Raw genomic sequence first — 24,940 nt, forward strand, 5'->3', positions numbered from 1 at the left:
ATTTTATGACCTAAAACACTTTTACCATAGTGCATGGTTTGTAAACTAATACATTTTGATGTTTGCATCACATAAACAGCTTCATATGTGTATCTTTTCTAGCATTGTAAACTTGCTTGGTAGTGCACCTCATACAACAGGTATGAGTCCCATAAAACACAAGTCACAATAAAAGAGCTCAAAGACTTTTAGAAGCAAGCTAAATGGCATGGTTATTTAAAAAAAAAAGAAAAAATCTTATTTTTATTTTATGAAATTCGTATTTTATTTTATTTTATTTTACATTATCAGTTAGGTTTAGGGTAAGGTTTTATGAAGGTGGTATGCTATTTTGCCACTCACCAGACATTTTATTACAAAACTTCCAAAATACATACAACAACCAACGTAATAAAATGTTGCCACATTCACGTTCATCTCTTTCAGGAAAAACTGAACACATTTTTAGTGTCACTCTCTGGACATTTCACTTTGAAACTTGCAACAAGCAATGTAATATAATCTTTGCTGAAATATTGCCACAGGCACGTTTTTCCAATGAGCAAGGGGTTGCATTTCCGTGGTTGTCAGTCTGTTACCAGGGTGGTCCAAGTCAAGCCCACCACCAACTCCCTATGATATTTTTTTCAGCAGGGTATTGCTTAGTGTAAGTCTGAGATTTTTTTGCCTGTTTTGCTTGGCACAACTAATAAAACACTGCAAAGGGACAAAGACATCAAAATGATTTCATGACATCAACAACAACGAGCTACTCAGCAAGAGAATTAAGTAACTATTAGACAAAACATTTCTAGTAAATTGACAACTCTACAAACAGACAAGCAAAACAACATCCCAGACTAGACACAACATCACAATAAACAAGTGACAACTGCAACAACTCTGAAGCACTAGTCAAAACAACATGACAAGCACCTATTAGTAAAACAAAACAGGGGGTAAACCTTCAAAAATAGCCACCGCCTGCTTCAAGGATGACGGAAAGCACACCTGCTGCAATAAAACAACAAGCCCTGCACCCGTTACCAGGACCATTGTGATAACAAGCATGTATTTTTATGTTTAATTGCCAGTGTGCCACCAGCTCAGACTCAACACACAGGCACGCTCAGAGAATGCGAGCAAGTATCCATCAGGGACCGCATTTTTCAACGCAACATTTGCATTCTGATAGCTCTAAAAGGAGCGTTATCAGCCTCTAGTAAATCAGCTTGTTTGTTTGTTTAATCACAGACTTCTAAAAAAACCTGTCATATAAGCAAGATGCCGTTTTTCAGCCCCACCCTTTAGAAAAGAATAGGAATTAGAACAAACAACCATGTTAAAAAAACAACAACAAAAAAAACACGGCTCCAGGGATTTCAAACACGTTGGTTATGCAGATGGTTATGCAGTTACTTAGGAAAGGCAAAACTTTTTGCGAAACAAGTATTTGTTTGGGATTTTATTTAGGGGAAATTTGAACAAGACACAAAAGTAGCTTGGGAAATGACTTACTGCACATTTGTCGCTGACATTCTCAGTTTTATTAATATGCATTAATTTAAATTAGTTCACAGGTTAAATCATCTCTTCAGTGATGCCAAAAATGAACACTTAGATTATTTTTGTATTCTCTCAAAACTAATAAGGAAGCTTATTCAAATTAGCAAAGCTAATTATAAATAATTAAGAAGAATTCATGGCAGAAGAACGCATCAAATTCTTGATATTTTTATTAATATGCGAGTTTTACCTTGCAACAATTGTACAGGGACTCATTATAAAGCCTGTTTTTGAGTATTCTCACAAAATCAAGCAATCGAGAGTTCAAACACATATTTTAAAGATGAAACCCATCAAGGATGCATTAAACAGCATGATGACATTATGACTACTGCAGAAAGATATGAGCATGCAGGTACAAGTTTTACGCTAGAAGTAGACAGAGAGAAAAGATAATGAGAATGGAGAAATAAGAGGTACCTTCAATCTTCTGCAGGGCTGTCTGACAGGCTTCCTGGCTAGCGAACTCAAATGGGTTGTTGCATGTTCGTACACTGTCACATTCACACTTCCCATCAATGATGTTACAGCCCGTAACCAGGTTTTCATTGCATGGCTCAAAGCCCAAGAGCTGGTCGTCATCCCAGTTTTCATCTGAGCGAAAATGAAAGAGACACATATCAATGAGGATGCCACAGAAACAGAAATTCGTAGTAATAAATTACCAGATCAAACGGAGCAACCAGATTTAAAAATTCAGAATCATCCCGATATATTTTTACAGTATCATTAAAATTGTGGGTTCCCCAAAGCCAACAGGTCTGGTGATGCTTAAGTAATGAGGCTACTGAATGCTAGAGAGTTACATATGGCCAATTACATGTGGATTTGAGGTCCAAGGGGTATAGTAAAACTCGGAAATAAGAGAGAGACGTAGACTTGTTATAAAGGATTATGCAGTTCCTACATTCCTAGCCTCTCACGACTTACACGATAGATAAATGGTGGCAGAGAGCAGCACATTTTCAAAATAAGAATGACCCCGACCCTGAAGATGCTTCTATCTGCCAGCAACATTATGAAGTCTTATTTGCAGTGCAAACACACATTGCTGGTATTTCAGCCCACTGCGTGTTCACCTTATCGGTGCGCATGCATGTTTGTGTGCTTGGGATGGTTGAATACACTCAAGATGGGGCTTAGCTGATATACTGAATATGTCTATTAAAAAGGACATTTAATAAAAACTATATATGTATATCAAAAGTATGGGATCAGTAAGATTTTTTAATGTTTTAAGTCTCTTATTCTCATCAAAGCTGCATTTATCTGCAAAAATACAGAAAAAAATGGTAATATAGTATAACAATTTACAATTTTTGGTAATACTTTATTATAGGGACCAATTCTCACTATTAACTAGCTGCTTATTAGCATGCCTATTATTAACATATTGGCTGTTTATTGGAACTTATAAAGCACATATTCTGCATGACCATATTCCATAATATACCCAATACCTACCCAATACCTAAACTTAACAACCAACGATTAAAAACAGCAAATTGGGAGTTTATTGAGGCAAAAGTCATAGTTAATGGTTTGTTAATGGTGAGAATCGGACCTTAAAATAAAGTGTGACCTAATTTTTTGGTTTTCTATTTTAATACACTTTAAAATTTCATTTATTTTCATCAGCCATTTCTCCAGTTTTTTTTGGAACCTGTGATACGTTCTTTGATAAATAAAAAGTGAAAAAGAACAGCAGTTAAAGTAATATTTAAATTATTTTTTATTTCTTTAAAAACATTTTACAAATATTTAAATATTTATAAATAACTAATTTAAATGAATATTTAATATTTATACATAAAAATTAAATAAATAAAAAAACACCGTGACATTTATTTTAATACATTTCTTAAGGCCGTTAATTTTCTATGCAAGACCTCAGTAAGTTTAAATGAATCGGTCAAAAACCACTGATTTACTTGCATATACATCAACTAAGTACCTGCGCATGCATGCAGATGCATCTGCATGCATGTAATTTGTGTCTGTTGGTCTCTGAGGAATGCAGCCCGCTTGCCAATAAATAACGGGCCTAGCACATCTATGAGCAATCTGGCTGTTGAGTCAGAACCGTTTCTGCAGAAACCTGCCTCATACTGCAGAGCAACCTACAATTTGATTTAGCAAAAATGAGACTACATGAACTACAAAATGACTTTGTTTTGTATCCATAACTTCTCAACCCCTGGGTGGGTCACTTTAAATACTCTGAGGATAAACAAGTCATGGAAAAACACTGCTCTCACTTGCCCAGTGTCTGTTTGTTGTAGGGTCAGTCATCTGTTCAGCTACCGGTGCACAGCTGCACACTTGCGGCCCACTGTTTCGTCATCTGGATATGATGGGTGTGATTACAGTTGTACGGCACAACACCCATACTGTGGGCCGAAAGAACACAAGCCTATCACTATCCCTGTCTATAGGGGACTTTGAGTATGTGTGAGCTTGCGATCTCCTAACAATCAAGGACTGGAAGCTGATGTTCCAAAGCCCCTGCGCTTGTTGTTTTCACCAAAGCCACAGGGGTGAAGTCCCCAAATAGCTGCTGTCAACAGCTGATTCTTCAGTAACGAAGCATGCCTCTCCAGACCAGCTCTGGGTCGTTTATCTGGGCGTGGAGGGTTGAGTCTCCTGCCAAACAAGGGTTGTCTGTAGCCTGGCATAGGGTTCACATGATAAACACATCGCGGTGGTCTGAACCACACACCGGGACTCGGAGTCGGCCTTTCGTGTTCACAGACAGCATTGCCTTGAAGACCTCCTGGGAAGTTCCAACTTATGAGTCCAGAAATCATAATTACGACGTGATGTGCATTCAAGTGATTTCAGTCAGAGAAAAACTGATACAGTGTCATTAAGTGCAAATATGCATAATATATGTAACTATGTATTTTATCATTCTTGTGTTGCCATGCACAATAAATGATGAGAAATGCCAAGCCAAGTCAGCCCATTAACCAGCTACAATAGCAGTATTTACTAGAATTATTCTCTACACAAAATGCATACTAGAGATGTCAATCAATTAAAATGTTAATCAAATTAATTACATGATATGCTCATTAATTAATCAAATTAAATCACAATATTTGCTAAGAAAAGCCCACAAATGAAGATAATTCAAAGATACTATTGTGCCAGATGAGAAAATCATTAAATAAACATTACTAGGTCATTAAATAGACATTATAACAATATTGTTTGTTGTATTTCCATGTTAAATGTAAGCCTATCACTGGTGCGTTCAGTTAAAAGCAGGTTGAGTTTTTAAAAACACTGTTCGACCAAAGATGGGGTCTGAAGTTTTTCCATATTTAATGATTTCAATATAATTAATCGCAGTCAATTATTATGCTAGTTGATAAACCTAGAACAGTGTAACTGTAGAGCAAACACTGACAATTACAACTTCAATCATGACTAATTTGCTCACATCACAAGTCTTTAATTGACATGCCCCTAAAACCCAACAAAGAAAATCTGAGCTCAATAAAATATAATTTCCCAATGGAAATTACAACATTGTGGAAGCTTCCATGTGTGTTTTGAAAAGACAATCAATCGGACACAACCTTATAGCAGGATTACTGTATTGTAGCCCCAAAACTGAGCAAACCCTTTAAGTCGCGATGCAACGGAAATAGCGACAGACTATTATTATTTTTTTTGGTAACACTTAAGGACCACTTCTCACTATATTAACTAGCTTCTTATTAGCATGCATATTACTAGCATATTGGCTGTTTATTAGTACTTATTAGGCACATATTAATGCCCTGCCTGACCATATTCTAATCTAGATCCCTTAACCCTAGACAATACATACACTTAACAACTAGCCTCACTAACTATTAATAAGCACCAAATTAGGAGTTTATTGAGGGAAAACTCTTAGTTGATAGTGAATATGTGTTCCCTAATCTAAAGTGTTATTAGAATCAAACATTAAGATAATAGATAGGCTGAATTTCCACTTGATGCCAACTTTAACATATTATCACAGTCTCTGTTTGAAGCTTGCCACAGATTAATGTGGTCAGAGAGTTATAACAATAACAGTTTTAGAAAGTGTGACTGCTCTTATTACATTCTCTTAGGAATTCCATTCAACTTGTATTAAGACTGAGCAAAATCACTATCCTCTCACATTACCTAATATAGATTGTCTGGTAGACGAAGAAGCTGCTAAAACAATCTCACCAAAAAGCTTGTGAAATCACAAAAACTGGAGGAATAAAACGAGCCCACATTCAACACAGCGGATCTTCATAAACAAACACAGTGAAAAGTGTTGTTTTACTGATACCAAGGCATGATATCAAATTGCTGCTCGTCCTCTGCTAGCTGATACATGGCATTCCTGCTGTACTTTGGCAGTGGCACCTGGTTGTTATCAAGGCAGGAGTCCTTCCTGAAGCAAGAGATGCTTGCTAATTTGCAACCAAACCAATTAATTACTCTGTCGGAAAAAGACAGCATTTTTAACACCCAAGACGTTAAATGCTACTCTGTGACTAATACAAGAAACCGAAGACAGGAAGACAAATATACTCATAATAAATCAGAAAAGCTATTAATTCTCCAAATCTGGCAATAAAGTTAACATGACATCAGAATTAAGCTTTTATTTAATGCATTATTCCTGGTGTTACCGTGAATGACTCATCAGCACATTACAACTAAAATATTACTGAAATAGAGGACATTAGAGTAATAAGAGACATTAGAGTAATAAGTAATAATGTATTATTTCATAATTTTAAATAAATATATAAATAATACAATTAAAATGTAGGCCATTCAAGCTATCTACTGGATAATGGTAACCAATAATTATTTGATTCCCTGCTGATTTTGTATGTTTGCCCACTGACAAAGAAATGATCAGTCTATAATTTTAATGGTATGTTTATTTGAACAGTGAGAGACAGAATAACAACAAAAACATCTAGAAATACGCATTTCAAAAAATGTATAAATTGATTTACAACAATAATGAGTGAAATAAGTATTTGATTCCCTATCAATCAGCAAGATTTCTGTCTCCCAGGTGTCTTTTATACAGGTAAGGAGCTGAGATTAGGAGCACTCTCTTAAAGGGAGTGCTCCTAATCTCAGTTTGTTACCTGTACAAAAGACACCTGTCCACAGAAGCAATCAATCAATCAGATTCCAAACTCTCCACCATGGCCAAGACCAAAGAGCTGTCCAAGGATGTCAGGGACAAGATTCTAGACCTACACAAGGCTGGAATGGGCTACAAGACCATCGCAAAGCAGCTTGGTGAGAAGGTGACTACAGTTGGTGCAATTATTCGCAAATGGAATAAACACAAAATAACTGTCAATCGCCCTCGGACTGGGGCTCCATGCAAGATCTCACCTCGTGGAGTTTCAATGATCATGAGAACGGTGAGGAATCAGCCCAGAACTACACGGGAGGATCTTGTCAATGATCTCAAGCCAGCTGGGACCATAGTCACCAAGAAAACAATTGGTAACACACTACGGCGTGAAGGACTGGAATCCTGCAGCGCCCGCAAGGTCCCCCTGCTCAAGAAAGCACATGTACAGGCCCGTCTGAAGTTTGCCAATGAACATCTGAATGATTCAGAGGAGAACTCGGTGAAAGTGTTGTGGTCAGATGAGACCAAAATCGAGCTCTTTGGCATCAACTCAACTCGCCGTGTTTGGAGGAGGAATGCTGCCTATGACCCAAAGAACACCATCCCCACCGTCAAACATGGAGGTGGAAACATTATGCTTAGTGGTGTTTTTCTGCTAAGGGGACAGGACAACTGCACCGCATCAAAGGGACAATGGACGGAGCCATGTACCGCCAGGGTCAGGGCACTGAAACCAGCCAGGGCACTGAAAATGGGTCGTGGATGGGTATTCCAGCATGACAATGACCCAAAACACACGGCCAAGGCAACAAAGGAGTGGCTCAAGAAGAAGCACATTAAGGTCCTGGAGTGGCCTAGCCGGTCGCCAGACCTTCATCCCATAGAAAATCTGTGGAGGGAGCTGAAGGTTCGAGTTGCCAAACGTCAGCCTCGAAACCTTAATGACTTGGAGAGGATCTGCAAAGAGGAGTGGGACAAAATCCCTCCTGAGATGTGTGCAAACCTGGTGGCCAACTACAAGAAACTTCTGACCTCTGTGATTGCCAACAAGGGTTTTGCCACCAAGTACTAAGTCATGTTTTGCGAAGGAGTCAAATACTTATTTCACTCATTAAAATGCAAATCAATAGATAACTTTTTTGAAATGCATTTTTCTGGATTTTTTTGTTGTTGTTATTCTGTCTCTCACTGCTCAAATAAACCTACCATTAAAATTATAGACTGATCATTTCTTTGTCAGTGGGCAAACATATAAAATCAGCAGGGGATCAAATAATTCGTTTCCCCCACAGTAAGTAAAAACAACCAAAAAAACTCTCATGGCAGTTCGTATTTATTTTACATTTTGGCAAATTGCTGGCTAATATGTATTTTTTCCTCAATGAATATTACGATTCACTCATAAATATGTTACAATACCGAAGCAAATGGGCTGCAAAGCCAATTCAGAGTTGACTTCAGCAATAGAGGACTCTTTTTTGCAAAAGTGCAGTCTGTGTCCTCTGTTCATTGTTCAAACACGGACCCCCTTGTGACACCAACTCTACAGTCTCTGAATTATAACCCCGAAAAATCCCGCCGGCCCCTACGCAGCACCCCCTGAGAACACTTAGTACTCTGAGGAGCAGAAGAGAGACTTCAGGGAAGTGCGTGACAGGGAGGCTGCCGAAAGGGGGTACACTTTTCCGCTTGTCTTCACTGACTACACCAGACAACCAGTTTCTCTCAACAAATTTCAGCCTGCCCGCTCTGTCCCTTTTTGTGAAAAAGAAGAAAAACATAGGCAAAGACATGCCCTTTGGCTGGCAGTGATGCTCTGCTTTGAAGAAATATTTCACCCCAAGATTCTGTTGTCAGTTACTTGCCCTCACCATGTTAGTCTAGACATGTATTACTGTTCTGTCACATTCACATTTTTCATTTATCCAAAGCAGCTTACAAATTAGCAACACGACATGTGATTCATCATAAAGAGGCCAATAAAACATGAAAAGTGCTTATAATACAAAGTTTCAGACATCATTTAGAATAGTACAAGCTACAACATGGAGGCATTAAGGAAAAATTAAAGCATAAAGGACTTTTATTCCACGAATAGGGACTTGAAAATAGCCACCTGATCTAGATCTAGTTCATCCAAAAATTCTGTCACAATTCACTCATCCTCACCATGTTACTCCAAACCTGTATTACTATGCTTATCTTTTATTCCGTATACAGTAATTACAAAGAATGGGGACTAGAGCTTCAAAATGGTCACCTGATCCAGATCTTGAGTTAGTTCAACTCACTGACTCAACGATCCATCAGTTAATGGCTCACTGGAGGGGAAGAATATCAATAAATAACGACTTTAATTTCAATCTGTTTTTCAGACTTGGAATACAACACACATTTCATGTGAAACATTAGTAGGACATATTTACAGTACTTTTTCATCCTTTTTGAGGCTTGGAAGCTCCAATAATTGCAATAACTGGTTAATTTTTTTTAAATATCTCCTTTTGGGTTTAGCAGATAAAACATGTTTTTGGAGAAGGTTTGGAACAACATGAAGTAGCAACCACTTAGAAATTCCTAGCAACTTAACAGTAACACTCTGGCTACCATCATAGCATAATTAATATGACATTTGCATGCCATCACCACCCTAATACTAAAAAATCTAATTAAATCTGCTACCCCTGGTAGCAGGGTTGGGGAAGTTACTTTTAAAAGTAAAATCTTGCAAAATTGCCTTACTCCACAAAAAAAGTAACTAATTGGGTTACTTAGTTACTTTTTATTGAAAGTAAATGCATTGTTACTTTTGCATTACTTTTTGTCTCCTGAGCTACGCTTTTTTTTTTTTTTTTTTTCACATCAAAAGTGAAATAAATTAGCCTTAGCCAGAAGGAAGTGCCTCTACATCTCACTCCCAATTTCTGTCAACATGGGGACAGGAGAGGTGTGAGTGAATAGATGGGAAAACAAAGTAACTTACTTTAAAAAAGTAACTAGTAAATTTATAGGTAATGTATTACTTTGCTAGTTACTTGAAAAAAGTAATCTGATTACGTAACTAGCATTACTTTTAACGCATTACTTCCAAGAACTGCCTGTTAGTGAGGGAAAATGATACTATATATATTAAAATGAGTGGAACTGTTCATATCTCTCTAACTTGGATTACTTTCTTAGTTTATTTGTGTCATGAATTGCATTATGTTTCCCAGTCATCACATAACCTTTATTTAGATGGGTCATTTAGTGTTTTTGGCAAAGGAATGCCTTAGACAAAAAGCACTCCATCTGACAGTGATTATGGCCAATGTGGAGCTGCTTTGTTAGTAGACAGAGTCCAGGGTTTGTATGGATGACATTAATAAGGGCAGGCACGCTTCATTCTCCAGGTGTTCTCTGCAAACAGATTGTGTATAATCATGTTCCATTCTTCCCAGTCTGACGCCATTTAAATGATAAAGACCACTGCTTTTCTCCTAGTCAGGAAGATTATGATTTGAGCCCAGTGCTGTATTAACAGTAATGTGGTGCAGTCAGTTGGGGATACGAACTGTCAAGCTCAGGGCTCCAATTCCAGATGGTTGGACAAGGTGAAGCTTCAGTAAATATACTGGAGCATAAATGGTCAGCGTGAGTACGTCAAAAATTTCAACCATGCATGTTGCCATGGAGAAGGATGTCAGCTGCACAAATTATTAAATTATTTTCTTACAGCGCAACAGAACTAGAGCAAGGTAAATGTAATTTCCGATTAAAAGAAAACTAAGAGTAAATATGTGTTGTTTTTTTTAAGGCACAAATAAATTCTATGTAGAAATTCTTCAAACAAATTTTACACATTTTAAATAAACATATAATATTTAATATTATATAAACATATAGCATACAATATGAAAGATGGATAAATATTTCTACTCAGAACCAACTATGCTATCTGAATAACTAAGAAAATATGTGCTAATAATAATGAATTGTTTTCCACATTAAATATTTTGTGTTTCTGGTTTCAAATTTCATGCTTTTTCAAGAAATCAAATCCACTTTTAAAGGGATAGTTGATAGTTCTGTAAAAATGTACTTGTTCCAAAACCTGTATGACCTTCCTCTTCTTCTTCTTATTTATTTATTTGCTGAACATGAAAGGCGGCATTTTAAAGAGAACAATTGTGCCCAAAAAAAGGTAGTTTTGCAGAAGAAAGAAAGTCATACAGGTTAAAAATGACATGAGGGTGAGTAAATGATGACAGTATATCAATTTTCCTCTATCCATTTAATGATTCATCAAATCTCCAATATCAGCAGGCAGTTGTCAATATATTAAGCTTCCCTAAAAAGTCTTTACATTTCCAGATGCCTCAAGTTCAACTTAGATGTTCCTTTCTGGCTCCATACTAGGTCTTCCACTGACTGGCTTCATAAAAATAGAGCAATCTGTGCTTTACAAGGCACATTTTTTTCTTACACTAGTAAAATATGTTATAATCATCAGAAAACATATGAATGTCAACAAAACCTATAAAGCAGTTCTACAAGAAAACCACAATAAAGCAAGAATAGCAAAGCAAAAATAATCGATAGATTAATAATTATAGATTTCAAACATTTGTGATTTGGAATGTCTCTTGAAAAATAAGTAGTGAATTTAAAACACTATGTCTGCACCTGAACTGATTAAATTGATGCAGTTTGAGCAAATGTTGTATAAAGGTCTTTTCTTGTTAAGATAAGGCCTAAGTAACTCTGCCGGCTTCACAAAGGGACCCCTGACTGCTTTCTCTGAATAGAGAAGCGAGACATCATACATCACTTCCCAAGGAAATCTCACCTGGAGGGTCCTGACACTAAACCCCCTGGGTGTTCCATGTGATGTGCTTGGTAAGCCCATCTCCAGAGAAGCCCGTGGGGCATTTCAAGACCATCATCTTAAATGTATGTGTTCACTGTAAACAGCCTGTCCAAAGTAATCTCATGCTTTGGAATGCACAGGAATTTATGGACTTGGACGCGAAACGTAGGGTCAGTTCAAACAGAAAAATGCTTTTGTTGTTTTCTCCTCCACCCCTGTGGATTGTGGTGCTAGATTTAAAGGAACATTTCACCTAAAAATGAAAATTGATTCACTCACCATTTGTGTTGCAACAAACCTCAATGTATTTGTTTCTTCTGTGAAACACAAAAGTTATTTGTTTATGTATATAATGACTTACATTTTTGTCTACTCAGCTTCAGATATGAGCCACTTTACTGGTGCTCTTTGTAGCCTAACAGCCCCAGCTGTCAATCACTTTCATTTAATTAAAAACACGGCCAGGATATTCTTCAGAAATTCACCTTTTGTGTTATACAGCAGAAAGCAAGCAAGCCATACAGGTTTGGAACGACATGAGGGTGAATAAATGATGACAGAATTTTCATTTTTGGGTGAACTTTTCCTTTAAAGGCCAGTACAAATCTTTGATGTCGCATAACACAGAGAACTTTGAGATATTCATAATTCATGGTGACTCACGGCAGTCACGGTCTACAGCAGATGTACTTCAGAGACTAATTCACTGTTAAGACCCTCTGAGGTCTTAGTTTGTTAGGAAGTGAGGGTGGAGGTTAGCAGGACATGGCCTATACTGGCATTCGCTGCGCTCTCTCATCTGACTCATTTATCTGATAGCCGTAGCTGTGGCACTCAATGCCGCAGTGTTTTCTTGGCTGAATTACAGCAGATGTCACCCCGGCAGTTACATGTCAAACGGTCGAGACGCCTTCAATTTTCATAGCCAGCCATGCTGAAACCTGACCCGAGACATTGCAATGCATGTCCTCTGACCAAGCCGGCGTTCCAACTTGGACTAGGCCTAACAAGCGATGGGACTCTTCAGAGAAAAAGTAGACTGATACATCGTGCAAGCATGCATAAAATGTTACAGTCTGTTCAAAATCTGTCTAAATAGCAAATATGACAGGTTTGATCATTGCTGTGCCAGTTTTAGATCTCTAGGGTTATTTTCTTGAGATGACACCACATGCTTCATTAGTTTACAAAGCCAGCAAAGTTTCAGTAAAGATTTATGGCTTTGATTCTTTCTTCAGCAGCAGAAACACAACTTAAAAAATAATGACAAGCCGATAAATTGGCTGACGCTTGACACTGACAGCACTGAATACAGATAAACATTTTAATTGCATTTTGACTGCGAAGAATACCTGTTTTTATGTTTGAAAACTGTGGGTTTACATTTTTATTTGCTTATTTATTAAGTCAATAACACTGACTGGACAAATAGCGATTTAAACAGGATTTTCCATCTGTGAAATGTCACGTCAATCGGCTCTGGCTTTTCAAAGTCTCCAAAAACTATTAGGCCAATTTAATATATTTTCTTCGCTGCGTAGTTAACGCGTTTTCCAATTCATTTATCTCAGACGCAGAAACTAAACAGTGAGTGAAAGTGTATTTAACAGTCCAGAGCTCATGAATATTTAATCAGATAGGCAATGAAGCTAAACAACGTGTTTCTATCACCGTATGGTTTCACACTGTAAACACGCACTTGAGTAGGGCTTCATAACCCAGGGTTTAAAAACACCCTTTCAAACTGAAATGTACTAAGCCAGGATTAAAAAGAATGTGAAGTACCGAGAGAGAAAACCCCTACAGAGAAGACCCTGAGCTAAGACAAACGCTTGACAGCACAATTAACTAAATCAAGGTGAGGTGAATAAAACGCATCCTGATAAGCAAAGCCTCATGACTGAGGGTATTGGAAGCGCACGTCCCTCGACGGTCCGATGTCAAATACTGGCTGAGGCGCAAGTGAAGTTGCATAGCAGACATTCCGATGAAAAACCAACAAGCCTCGGCGGAAAGAGCGAGGCTGGTACCACGTCCAAAAACAGCACGGAATCCGTTAACCATACCCCAAAGAAACGGAAAACCGACATGCTGCAAACACATTAACCAGCTTTGCCTCTCTTTCACGCTACTCCAAACGACCGTCATGTATGCAGGCAGGGGAAATGTGTTATAGCCTACTAGACAGGACCGAGGCTGACGTTCAGGCTCATGCCGACACTATCCTCTCCATAATGGCTTTACAATCGCATTACGATATCTAATGAGAGCTGATAATGGTTCGTTTCTACTCAAATTAGCTGTAATCATGACACATAATGTTCAGGAGTTTTTCATTTCTCGAAGCTGAGCTACCGTAGTCTTAACATCTTACCAGGTTAACATTTTAATGGACAACTCATTGTATCGCAGATTTAGCATACTTTAGACTTTTATTTTCCTTTCCATATGGACAGATACTGTGGCAAGCCGCATAAACATTTATTATCACTTTTTTTTTTTCAAAGCTAACAAGTATCTAGATTATGTTACAAGTAGCCCTACATATTAATTAAATACTCCAATAGTGACAAGTAAACTTTTTCAGGTTCACTAGTATGAAAGATAATAGCAATAGAGGCAAATACAATTTTGTTCTATGTTTATATGGATTTATTTGTGGTTCAGATGGATTATTCATATTCAACTAGTATGTTCTATCAATTGCATGATAGAACGTTCATTGTACATAGTTACAATTGGAATACACAGTTGGAACTACACTGTAATCTGACTAGTAATATTTGTAACTACTAGGATACATGTTAAGAACCTGGGAAATATTCTGGTGTCACACAAATATATAGGCTACTATTATCAATAAATGAGAGCCAGTGAAGCTTGAATGTATGCTAGTAACTATAATAGATTCTGCTACTACTACCAACCACCAATGTACATAGAAGTGAATACTTTATATCTGAACCACAGATGTTCAAAATTCAGAGAAATATTTGCAATTTGTTAGCAGTAAAAATAGAATACCTACTTGTCACTATTGGGATACGATTAGCACTAATATGAAATAATTATTAGGTCCATTCAGCTGACTTGATACTATTTGAATAGCCTATATATTCTGACATCTATTTAAAAATAGGCTATGTAAAAACAGCACAATGATTAGTCAGCTTTATGAAATAAAGTGTTAAAATGGCTTGCCAGAACACATCCGCTTTGGTTTAGTTTCCCCAATAAATACAGACGGAGGCAGAAGTGATGTGATTTATTTAATTCCTTTCACCATCATTAGGCGCGATTGAAGCAATGGACATGGATGACAACTTTTCAAAGAGTAAATTAAATGTGTATACAGACCTTCACAAACTCCAACCTCGTACTGCGTGATGGAGCCGCCGTTTAACGGGGGTCTGATCACGCACCGGAGTCCGCGGTCGCAGGTCCCGTACAGACCGTAAACGCCGCCGCAGCTCTCGTTCTTCTGCTTGGCACAAACCGAGCAGCAGCCGCAGATCCCCAACACCACGGAGCCCGTGCAGAGCTTGGGCTCCTCGCATTTGGACTTATCACAGGGCAAACAAATGAGCGCCCGACTGTTCTTCGCGATCAACACCACAAGTTGGAAAATCAGCATGCATTTCATAAGAAGATACATCCTGGAGGAGGCCATGAAGGAAAAGTGAAAAATATAGATAGATATCCAACCCACCCCCTGTCCCCCAAACTACACGATGAGGAACGGATCCTCCAGCCAAACCAACAAATAACAGAAGAAAACAGCGACTCTGGACGAGTGCGAGAAATGTTCCGTTCAGAAAGACGCGTTTTCTTGTCGAACAGAAAAATACGGCGTTCCTGGTGTCAAACTTTTGTTGAAGAAAGCCACCAAAAAGGCATCCCCTTCAAACGAACGGCACCAGAAGAACTATCCCACGCTGTACAACCAGTGCATGGCTTATGCGTCACGATTTCTGCACTGTTCCGTCCAGTTTGTTTTCGCGTAGGAAAACTTTCCTCACGCGCCTCTTCCTTGGAGTCTTTCGTATGCAAGCCTGTCCTGCGCCTATAAAGCCAACGGGTGATGTTTTTCAGTAGTTCCCTGTCGAAGGAAACGCGGTCCTGTTATTTTTTTTGTTGCCAGCAGAGATTCATTCAGCTGTGCGAATAAATGTTTCCAGCTATCGCGTCCGTCTCATGTCTACCGCTTGCGCTCGCTGCTGAGCGTTCAGCTCAGTCCCTCACCGTGACCTCATAACGGAACCACTCCCATCTCGCATTACTTTGCTCCATTGGAGAGTTCGTTCGTTCCAGATATGAAACACAGGAAATGCTGGTAACACGACACGCTCAAACGCAGGAGTCTGTGATATAGTTCCCGCTGGTGATGGTGCACGTGTGGAATGTGGGGCCCGCATAACTTTGAAAGAATCTCGAGTTTGTGTGGCTGCGCACCTTTAGTACGATTTTGTAAAAAGGATTGTTATGTCTTGCTTTGCCCATACATTGTTTCCTAACATCCAAACAAATGTTTTATTTATACAGTAGGAGTGTTTACACACCATATCAGTGAGACAGCCATGCTAAAACAAATCTTCTCATAGCTAGTCATCCAAATTGTGCAATTCAGTATATATAACATAAACATAAATAGGTTTTGTCATACAATATTATCAGAGGTCATAATCTGGAGTCTAGATTCTTGGCAATTCTTATTGGTCTTATTGTGAGTCTTGGACAAACCCATTGCTACATTGTCTCTCTCAGAAAAAAACAAAAAAAGTGCAAAACAATTTACTTTTTTAGGTATATAACAGCTTGTCAATGGGGCAGTACTCAAAGTACCCTCTTTACCCCTAAAGGGTCAAAATACCATAAGAGTATATACATATTACTACTCTAAGGTACTAATACACAACCTTTGGGGTAAAGAAGGTATAGAGATGTCCCTTTGAGGGTACTGAGGGTAGGCAACCTGTAATGGTACAATTGTTGCACTTTTTTTTTTTTTTTCTGACAGTGTACATGTGTTCATATTAGTGGTCAGTGATCTTACTGATCTTTCCTCATTTGAGCAGCTGAATGTACTGTAAGTGTCCAAAAACCAGCAAGTTTATACCAGAAACATGCATTAACAAAATTATGTAATTATGTTGTTTTCAAACATTTGCTTAAGTAAATATTTAAAGCATTATTTACTTTCATTAATATTACATGTTCCTGGTCATATTGTGAATGATCAATGAGTGTATTTTATTCCTAAAAAAAACAAAAAAAAAACAATATATATATATATATATATATATATATTTATATATTCACCAACATCTTTTTGCAAAATATAACTTGCTCTCCCTCAGTAAGACCTTTTTTTTCTTGTTCAACACTCATTTTTTTATATTTTAAAATGCAAAATGTTTATTTTAAAATATAAATAAAACATAATCTTAAATTTTAAATAAAACATAAAACTCATTCAAATTAATTTAAGGATTAATCTTATGCTACTTTCTTAAGCAAATAAAATAAAATATCATTAAAGTGCTTTCTAAATCATTTCAAATTCTTGAATTTGTCTATAGGGAATTTATTGGATCATCTGCTGATCTCATGTGAGTGACAGGTTGCTGGAGGGGATGGATTATCGCCCGGTGTACACAACATCAGAGAACATGTGTCATTGCGAGAGGGAGGGGACATTAATGTTTTTGATTAAAGATTATGAGGGCTCATTAATTTTTTAGAAATAATGATGTGCATGGATAAATCATTTATAACAAACGCTGAAATATTCCATAAAAACAAAAAAACAAAAACAAGAATTGTCCATTTTGATTTGGTGGTAACTCTAAATCACAATTGTACAAGTGAGAAGTTATCTGCAGCATGCTTTATCTTCAATTCAATTACATTCAACGCCCCATACTGAAGCTTTTCTCTGCAGAGTTATATCAGTGCTATCAGATGTCATAATCCTGTAGATGATGACTGATAAATGTGGTAAAAGCCAAGAACAGGGCCTCTCTTCTTGCCTTGAGAAACCATTTGTACAGCAATCTCTGAAGAAATCAGATATCTTTGGATTATGTTTGCTGTTCTTTCATCTCCTCTCTTTTTACTGCAATGGTGTCCTGGCTTTGGGCGGTAGCCAATTAGCAATAGCCTCTGTAAGCTATGAATATCATTGCCAAGCACAAGATCAGAGACTAGAGTTGGGGTCTAGATATAGTTTTAGGCTGTTTGGTTGCTACTAAATGGATATGATTGCAGACACATTGCCTCTGTTAATTCTGTTCTCTATGCAGGACATGCCGATCCCCAGAGGGGCTCAAACATAAGACATGAAGCCCTTTTGATGCGGAGATGCTGTTTTTATCGATTGATAAACCACTGTCTTGGCCACCTTCAAATTCAATTTCTTTTCTTTCCTTCCTCTTTTTACATCAGATTTGAACTTGTCTGTGGGATTTAATAATTTTTTTTGCCTATCCTCACTGGTGTTAGGTATTTCAGAGAGTATTTGAATGCAGCAATACCCAATAGGATTTATTTATTTATTTATTTTTAAAGGAGGGGTCCTGCTTAGAACAAAAACATACAGTTCGGTTTCATGTAGGCCTAGGCTTTGACATTATTTCCCAAAAGGCAGTAAAACTGGTAGCAGTTCTAAGAGCCAATGGACACAGAACTGCGAGAGTGTATATAATGTGAGATATCTTATAAAAAATTCCCTTTAAACCAGACCACCTAAACCAGACAAATACATTTTTTTATAGAGCTTCAAATTAATTCCTTTTTATAGCTACCTGTGGTATTGTTATTCCTAAAGATTGTATATTTTGTTATGTCAGAAAGAGACATCCAGACTCCTTAGAGAGGAAAAATGTTGGGTCTAAATTTAAACCCATTTTGTTCAGTCCATATTGAAATTTCTTTTTTATTATTTTATTTATTTAACTTTGTTTAGTTTGAGTTGATATTGAAATCAATTTTGATGGCATAATTAGGTTTTTTTTTTTTTTGAGACATTGTTGTAATCCCTTCTGAAACTACAGGAATGATGTTTTGTATCAAAAGAAAGACATCCAGTCATTTTTATGAAGACAAATGGCTCTAATTTTTTGTTTTGTTTCATTTTATTGAAATCAGCACATTTTAAAATACTGTTAAGATCTCCTCGGAAACATCCAGGGTTCTGACGATGACTCTAAATTGAAACCAATGTTTACATTTTATTTTATTTTGAGTTCATATTGAAATCTCTTTTGATTGCAGACTTTGGTATCTTGGCAAGTCTCAAGCAGCACAGTTTGACGCATTGTTCCCTTCTGAGGAGACATGCAACATTACTGTGGTATTTTCTAAAAGAGAAAAATCCAAGAAGCAAGAGATTTCAACAACATCCCCATTTCCTTCAATTTAATCTAATTTCTGCCTGCAAAACATAATATTACTTTTAACTATTAGGAGGTTTTTTGTTTGTACAGGGTTTCTTAGTGCACAGTTTTCTTTGGGAAACGACACTGACATGGTGAGGAGAAGTTAACTGGCACGATGCTTCGGGTTGTTTTCATTTGGATGTGTCTAATTGTTTAATGATGTTAGGTGCTGGCTAATTGAACACCCACTGTTCCAGTATCACTGTTTGTTGTGAAAGTTCCTGGGGAAACAGCCACCGGTGTTCCTACACCCCATTGAATTAGCCCTGATGAGCCTGGTCTTATCAGCCATCTCCTTTCAGTCACAATATGACCCTCAGATGTCCTCTCTCGAAACCGACAACATTATGTATGCCAAGGACAGTGAGGAATGCTTCCCAATGAAAGGTCCCTCGTGCACTCATAATCTTGGTCATCAGCCCCCATGTATCATGTTCAAATGAGGGTAGAATCTCTCAAACGTCTTGGGAAACAGCTCATATTTAGTCAAACCACCCCAAACCCATTTAGCAGGCTTTTAACAGCTGTAGCCATCAACTGCTCAAATATATAGGCGGCATTCCCGCTGAGGAACAAAATTAGATTTTACATTAAAACGACTAAGACTTTGTCTTTTGTAACTCAAGACTCAACTCACTTTCTTGACATGTTTTCCTGTCTAGGCTGTCACATCAAATTTGAACTCTGAACGACCATTGAATGTCCACCTGCGGCGATACAGATGTCTGTCAACGTCTAACGCCATTAATGCCACCTTCCTCAAAACATCACCAACACATTTGCTCAGCACTCACCAGCCCTCTTTCAATAATCATTAAGTCCTTTTTCTTTCACCTCTCAGCCTCATTGTGGTTTTCAGGTACTGAATGACGGTTGGCTATTGTACACCAGACAATGTCCTAGACAGCGCATTTTTTTTGTAGCTCGGAGGACAGTCTGTGGCTGTATTGTGTTATATGTAAATTATAATCTCTGTGGCATCTCCTTTGTTGGAGCTGCTGTATTTAACGCAGATGATTTGATATTGTCTCCCAGCGGCGGCACTTGTGAGCCTGTATCAAATTCATAGAGGTCAGTGGGGGAAGAGAGATGGAGTGTTGGATAAAGCAGTGAAGCGTCTGATGTTTTATGGAGATTTGCAGCCGTGTGTGTGTAATCGGTGGCTGATCCTACTATTACCATCAGGTCTGTTTCCAAATGTTTAACCGCCTCGTTCTTTCTCGCACAGCTGCCTTCTGTATCATTTGCGCAAAAACATGTTTGACTCGCACAAACAATGTTTAGGTTGATTAGACGAGAACTACATTAATAGTTGTTATTCTCGTTGTCCCTCCCATGGCCTTTCTGCACAGCAAGTGTTTACTTTGGCATTTACTTCTTCGCTTTTTGTCCTCATGCACCACAACAATGGCTTAGATTAATGGCATATCTTAAATTAAATAACAAAAGCCAAATGCAATCTTCTCAGGATAGGGCAAAATAAGGGACAGAGAAAAAAAAAAAAAAAAACTCACAAGAAAACAAATAATTAATGTCGCACAAGGAGTGACGGCTCCAATTCATGAAGCAATTTTATTCCCTGGCCGCTGAGACATGCAGAAGCTGTAAACGTTGGGCCAGGGAGTAGCATGAGGGTGCAGAGGAGCGTTGATGACAGCCAGTAGACTCATTGTGACTGGAGCATTGGCTCTGCAGCCGCTGGGCTAACTGCTCCATTAATCATCCACACAGGCCTGCACATCACCCCCCCACCACCACCAAATGCACAGCAGCAAAAAGCCAAGCATTTATCCCAAAGTGAAAGGAGTACTGGAACCTGCCTACTATGATCTTTGCTAGTTTCTCAATGAAATACTTCCAATTCAATGGCTCAAAATTATAAAATTACCATAGATAGATACTTTAAAAACCATGCAAAATGTTGGGCGTAAATGCTGTCATTTATTTACTTTTCCCTTGAAAAATTTAAGTGACAATTGCATATAAAACAACAGTGGATTTAACATCCAAATGTAACATCTAATTTCAAAATGTATGTTACATTCTCCCTTTAAATACGTTGGTCTGTTCAAGAATATTTTATATAATTTCATATTATTTATTTGAAAGAATTAAAAGAGCAGTTTCATGTCTACCCTTGTATTGTTGAGGTCAATATGGGATTTAGAAAGTAATTAGCAATAAGTAATGCAATAATTTTTAGAGAATAATAAGTACAGTAATCTAATTACAGTGACGAAGATGTAATTAGTAGCTAGTAATGAATTACTCTTTAAAAGTAACTTTCCCAACTGTCATGAATCCGGTCCACGGCCTTATGTCCGATTGCCGCCAGAGGTCGCTATTTTAGTATATTGACTCTCACACCACACAGATTGTTACACATCACCCTGGACTACATTTCCCATGTTCCATTGCACTGATTGGATTCACCTGCTTTCAATCACACACACACACTATATTACACCCACTCAGATCCTTCCTAAACTGCTGAGTATTGTATAGCGTTTATCTCTCTCCTAGCGATCGCTATTCTACAGAGCCTATTCTAGTTTCCTTAGTCTAATCATAGTCTTGCCTTGCCTGTTTTCTTGTGTTCTGATTCTTGCCTGTGTTTCTTGGATTTTCCCATTGCCTTGCCATTCGGACTCTGTTTGCCCCTGCCTGGGCTATTGCTGTGAACCTGGATTATCTCGTTGCCTTGCCCTGTTGGATATTGTTTTCCGATCGTAGACCCATGCTTGTCCTAGGATTACTCTTTGTCTTGCCTGTGTTATACCTGTTTGCCATTGTTTGACTCTAGCCTTTTTGTGACCACGTCTTAGAATAAAGCTTGCATATGAATCCGCACGCCTCACATCTCGTTCACTCCGTAACATCAACACTGGTGAACATACAGTGAAATATGACGTAAGCATGTTGTGAAGCTTGTGCGAGAAGTGACACAGAAGCACATCGCTTCACAATGTGCTGACACTTACGTAACAGATGAAATCATTAATGTGCATATGGCAGTTGTTCTGAAGCGATGGTGTATAGTTAAAAAAGTTTAAAATAGTAGGATTTTTCTCACACTCACCCATCGCTTCGCTTTAGAAAACATGAATTCCTCAGTTGGAGTTGTTTGGGTTACCATTGTATTTGTTTTATTCTTCAGACAACCAAGTGCGCAGTCATCTTTAGAATTCAGATTTAGAACTTTAGAACTCTATAGCATCAGTGTAGAAGAGTAATTACCTGATGAAGTGGATTTACTTATTGTAGAGTTAACAAAAGTTATCATGTGCATTGTAATGTTCGAAGCATATGTAAACTGGTGCCCCCATTTTACTAATTCAAAACATGGCAGAGACTCCTCTTATCTAGATTCACTTTCACAAGCATGTGAACCATGAAGCAGCACACTAAGAATAACCCCTGCAGAAACTGTCTCATGTTGAAAACATCTACACTGAATAAACGTTTTGTGATGACAGAACAATTACTTCATAATTGAATTTAAGGCTCATTGTCCATGAGGCACAGAAAGCTTGGGCTAATGGCTTTCATTCAAATGACAGCCAGCATTCATCTGCACTCATCAGAGCATTCCAAACATCTCAACCATTCCCCAATGGTCCAATGTTTATACACTGGAATGCAAGTAAAATGGGCCTGATAATTATCAGCATAACTTTGGATCTGATGATTTTAGACTGTACAGTTGAACACACTGTCTTTCTTCACAGCCCATGATAAAATACAGACACACATGTATAAAATAAAATAAAAATGTTCCCAGACAACATAAATAAGGAATAATCAACATAAACATATTTATTTCAAGGTTGCTTAAAAAACATGACCACATTCTCGATTATTTTTCAGATGTGGTTCTCCTTTGAAACACTAGCCACATACAGTACAAACTCTCTGACACACTGTAATGCAGAAAGGGTTAACCCTAACTGTAATTTTTCCCTTGTGTCTCATACCTTTTTTTCCCTCGTCTTTTTGTGAGCACATGATAAAAGAATGCATGGAATGCCAGTGAGCACGGCGCCAGCAGCGTTTCCAGTAGCACTGGCCGATGAGAACTAGGAGGGTGGAGGTGGGGTCGAGCCTGGAGACTGGGCTTTCTTTACTGTGTTTGGGGAAATTACTGCTTTTTTCCATATAAAGTAGTGCATTCCACAGGCTGACTGGCAAACGAAACCTCCTCTTGCTTCGTAAAGGGACAGAATTAGAGACATAAGGAAAGAGACAAAAAAACTGAAGAGGGGAAACACATTCCTAAATCCTGGACATATACAGCTCTTAAAGTAATGTACAGTTACAGGAAAAGACTCTGAATCAGAGCAGTAAATGTATTCAGCATATGACATCACTTCCTTACGTGCATTCAGAGGTCACATTCTAAAACAAAACATGAGGTCTATTTGAATCGTGAGTAAATAATTCAATGACTCACTCATAAAGACAATAGCCATATCCAAAATTGCATATTCTCTGAATAAGCAATAACTAAAAAGTATGTTCTATAAAGTATGAATGTAACATACTAAATTCGTCATGTTGTCATTGTCATGTGATTTACTAGCGTCAGTTGTGTCGCTTCACTACCAAAATGGATTATGAATGCTATTTTATGTTGATTTATGTACCTGACATATAAACTTATGTGATATGCACAGATGAGCATGTTATTGACTATATTAATTACCCAGCACGAGAAATATATTTTATAATGAGTGATTTTTAGGGTGAAAATGAGTCCGATATCAAATGGAACATATACAAAGGTCTCCATTTTATAAACAGCTCTAGGGTAGGTCAGCCATTTTCCTATGTGAAATTCAGGATGATAAATCCAAAGTTCACCCTCTGGTAATGCATGCCACTTAGATGGCATAGACGGCAGTTCATTCAGATTCTCTAAAAGAAGAATAAATTTAATTTTATGTTCTGTGCAGATAAAATTTAAATCGCATTTTGCCATTATTTGATCTTTTCAAGTTCACCAGGGGAAAATGTGTTTTCTTGAAAAAAGGTAATTTTACACCGTTGCCTTAGTAGTCATAAGGTTCAATCTAACACAGCATTTCAGTATGTTTTATTTTTTATTTTTTTAAGTAAATTATATACTTCCCACATGCTTCAACTCAGACAGGCTTGCATTTAAAACTTAATTTTTTAATAAGCCATTTGCCTGAATATATACTGAATATGCTGCTGCCTTGATGTATTGTGTCTATCAAATTACTAAAAAATTATTTTTATTTAGCCGTCATGTTGTGTTCTGGTCATTTTCCTTATTTTCTCAAAAATGCTATAGTTAATGTTATTGCATTGGACTAAAACTTTCTGTCCTTGTTCACACATGGTATAAAAACTAAATAATTGTTGTACTCTTTTGGGATCTTGTTGCATTAACTTGTAAAAAGTATATTAAATAATAACATTGACCTTCAGCAGACACTGAAGGTTTCCAATGAAAGTCCTAAAACTGAAACATTGTTATTTATGCTTTAGGCCTTAACTACTATGTACTTACATTTAAATTAATAATTTGATACAATGCACTTACTGCGTACATACATGTTTTTACATTGTACTTTTGATGTAAGTACATAGTACTATTTATTTTTGATGTAAGTACATAGTAGTTAAGGCCACGTAATGTAAAGTGGGACCCTGTAAACTAACTATATGTGACCCTGGACCACAAAACCAGTCTTAAGTCGCTGGGGTATATTTGTAGCAATAGCCAAAAATACACTGTATGAGTCAAAATGATCCATTTTTCTTTTATGCCAAAAATCATTAGGATATTAAGTAAAGATCATGTTCCATGAAGATATTTTGTAAATTTCTTACTGTAAATGTATCAAAACTTCATTTTTGATTAGTAATATGCATTGCTAAGAACTTAATTTGGACAACTTTAAAGGTGATTTTCTCAATATTTAGATTTTTTTGCACCCTCAGATTCCA

General features: G+C 37.4%; 1 protein-coding gene across 1 annotated transcript in view; it reads right to left on the reverse strand.

Annotated features, from left to right (window-relative positions):
- Window positions 1-15,794, reverse strand: part of crim1 (cysteine rich transmembrane BMP regulator 1 (chordin-like)) — a 114,314-nt gene extending 98,520 nt beyond the window's left edge. The window contains exons 1-2 of the mRNA XM_058748956.1: window positions 14,889-15,794; window positions 1,966-2,139 (exon numbers count right to left, since the gene is read on the reverse strand). Of these exons, the coding sequence (XP_058604939.1) occupies window positions 1,966-2,139; window positions 14,889-15,201 (487 nt within the window). The 5' untranslated portion in view covers window positions 15,202-15,794. The remainder of the gene's footprint in view (window positions 1-1,965; window positions 2,140-14,888) is intronic.
- Between the last annotated feature and the right edge of the window lie 9,146 nt (window positions 15,795-24,940).

This window comes from Onychostoma macrolepis, chromosome 17, assembly GCF_012432095.1.
Source record: "Onychostoma macrolepis isolate SWU-2019 chromosome 17, ASM1243209v1, whole genome shotgun sequence".
NCBI classification, from domain to species: Eukaryota; Metazoa; Chordata; class Actinopteri; order Cypriniformes; family Cyprinidae; genus Onychostoma; species Onychostoma macrolepis.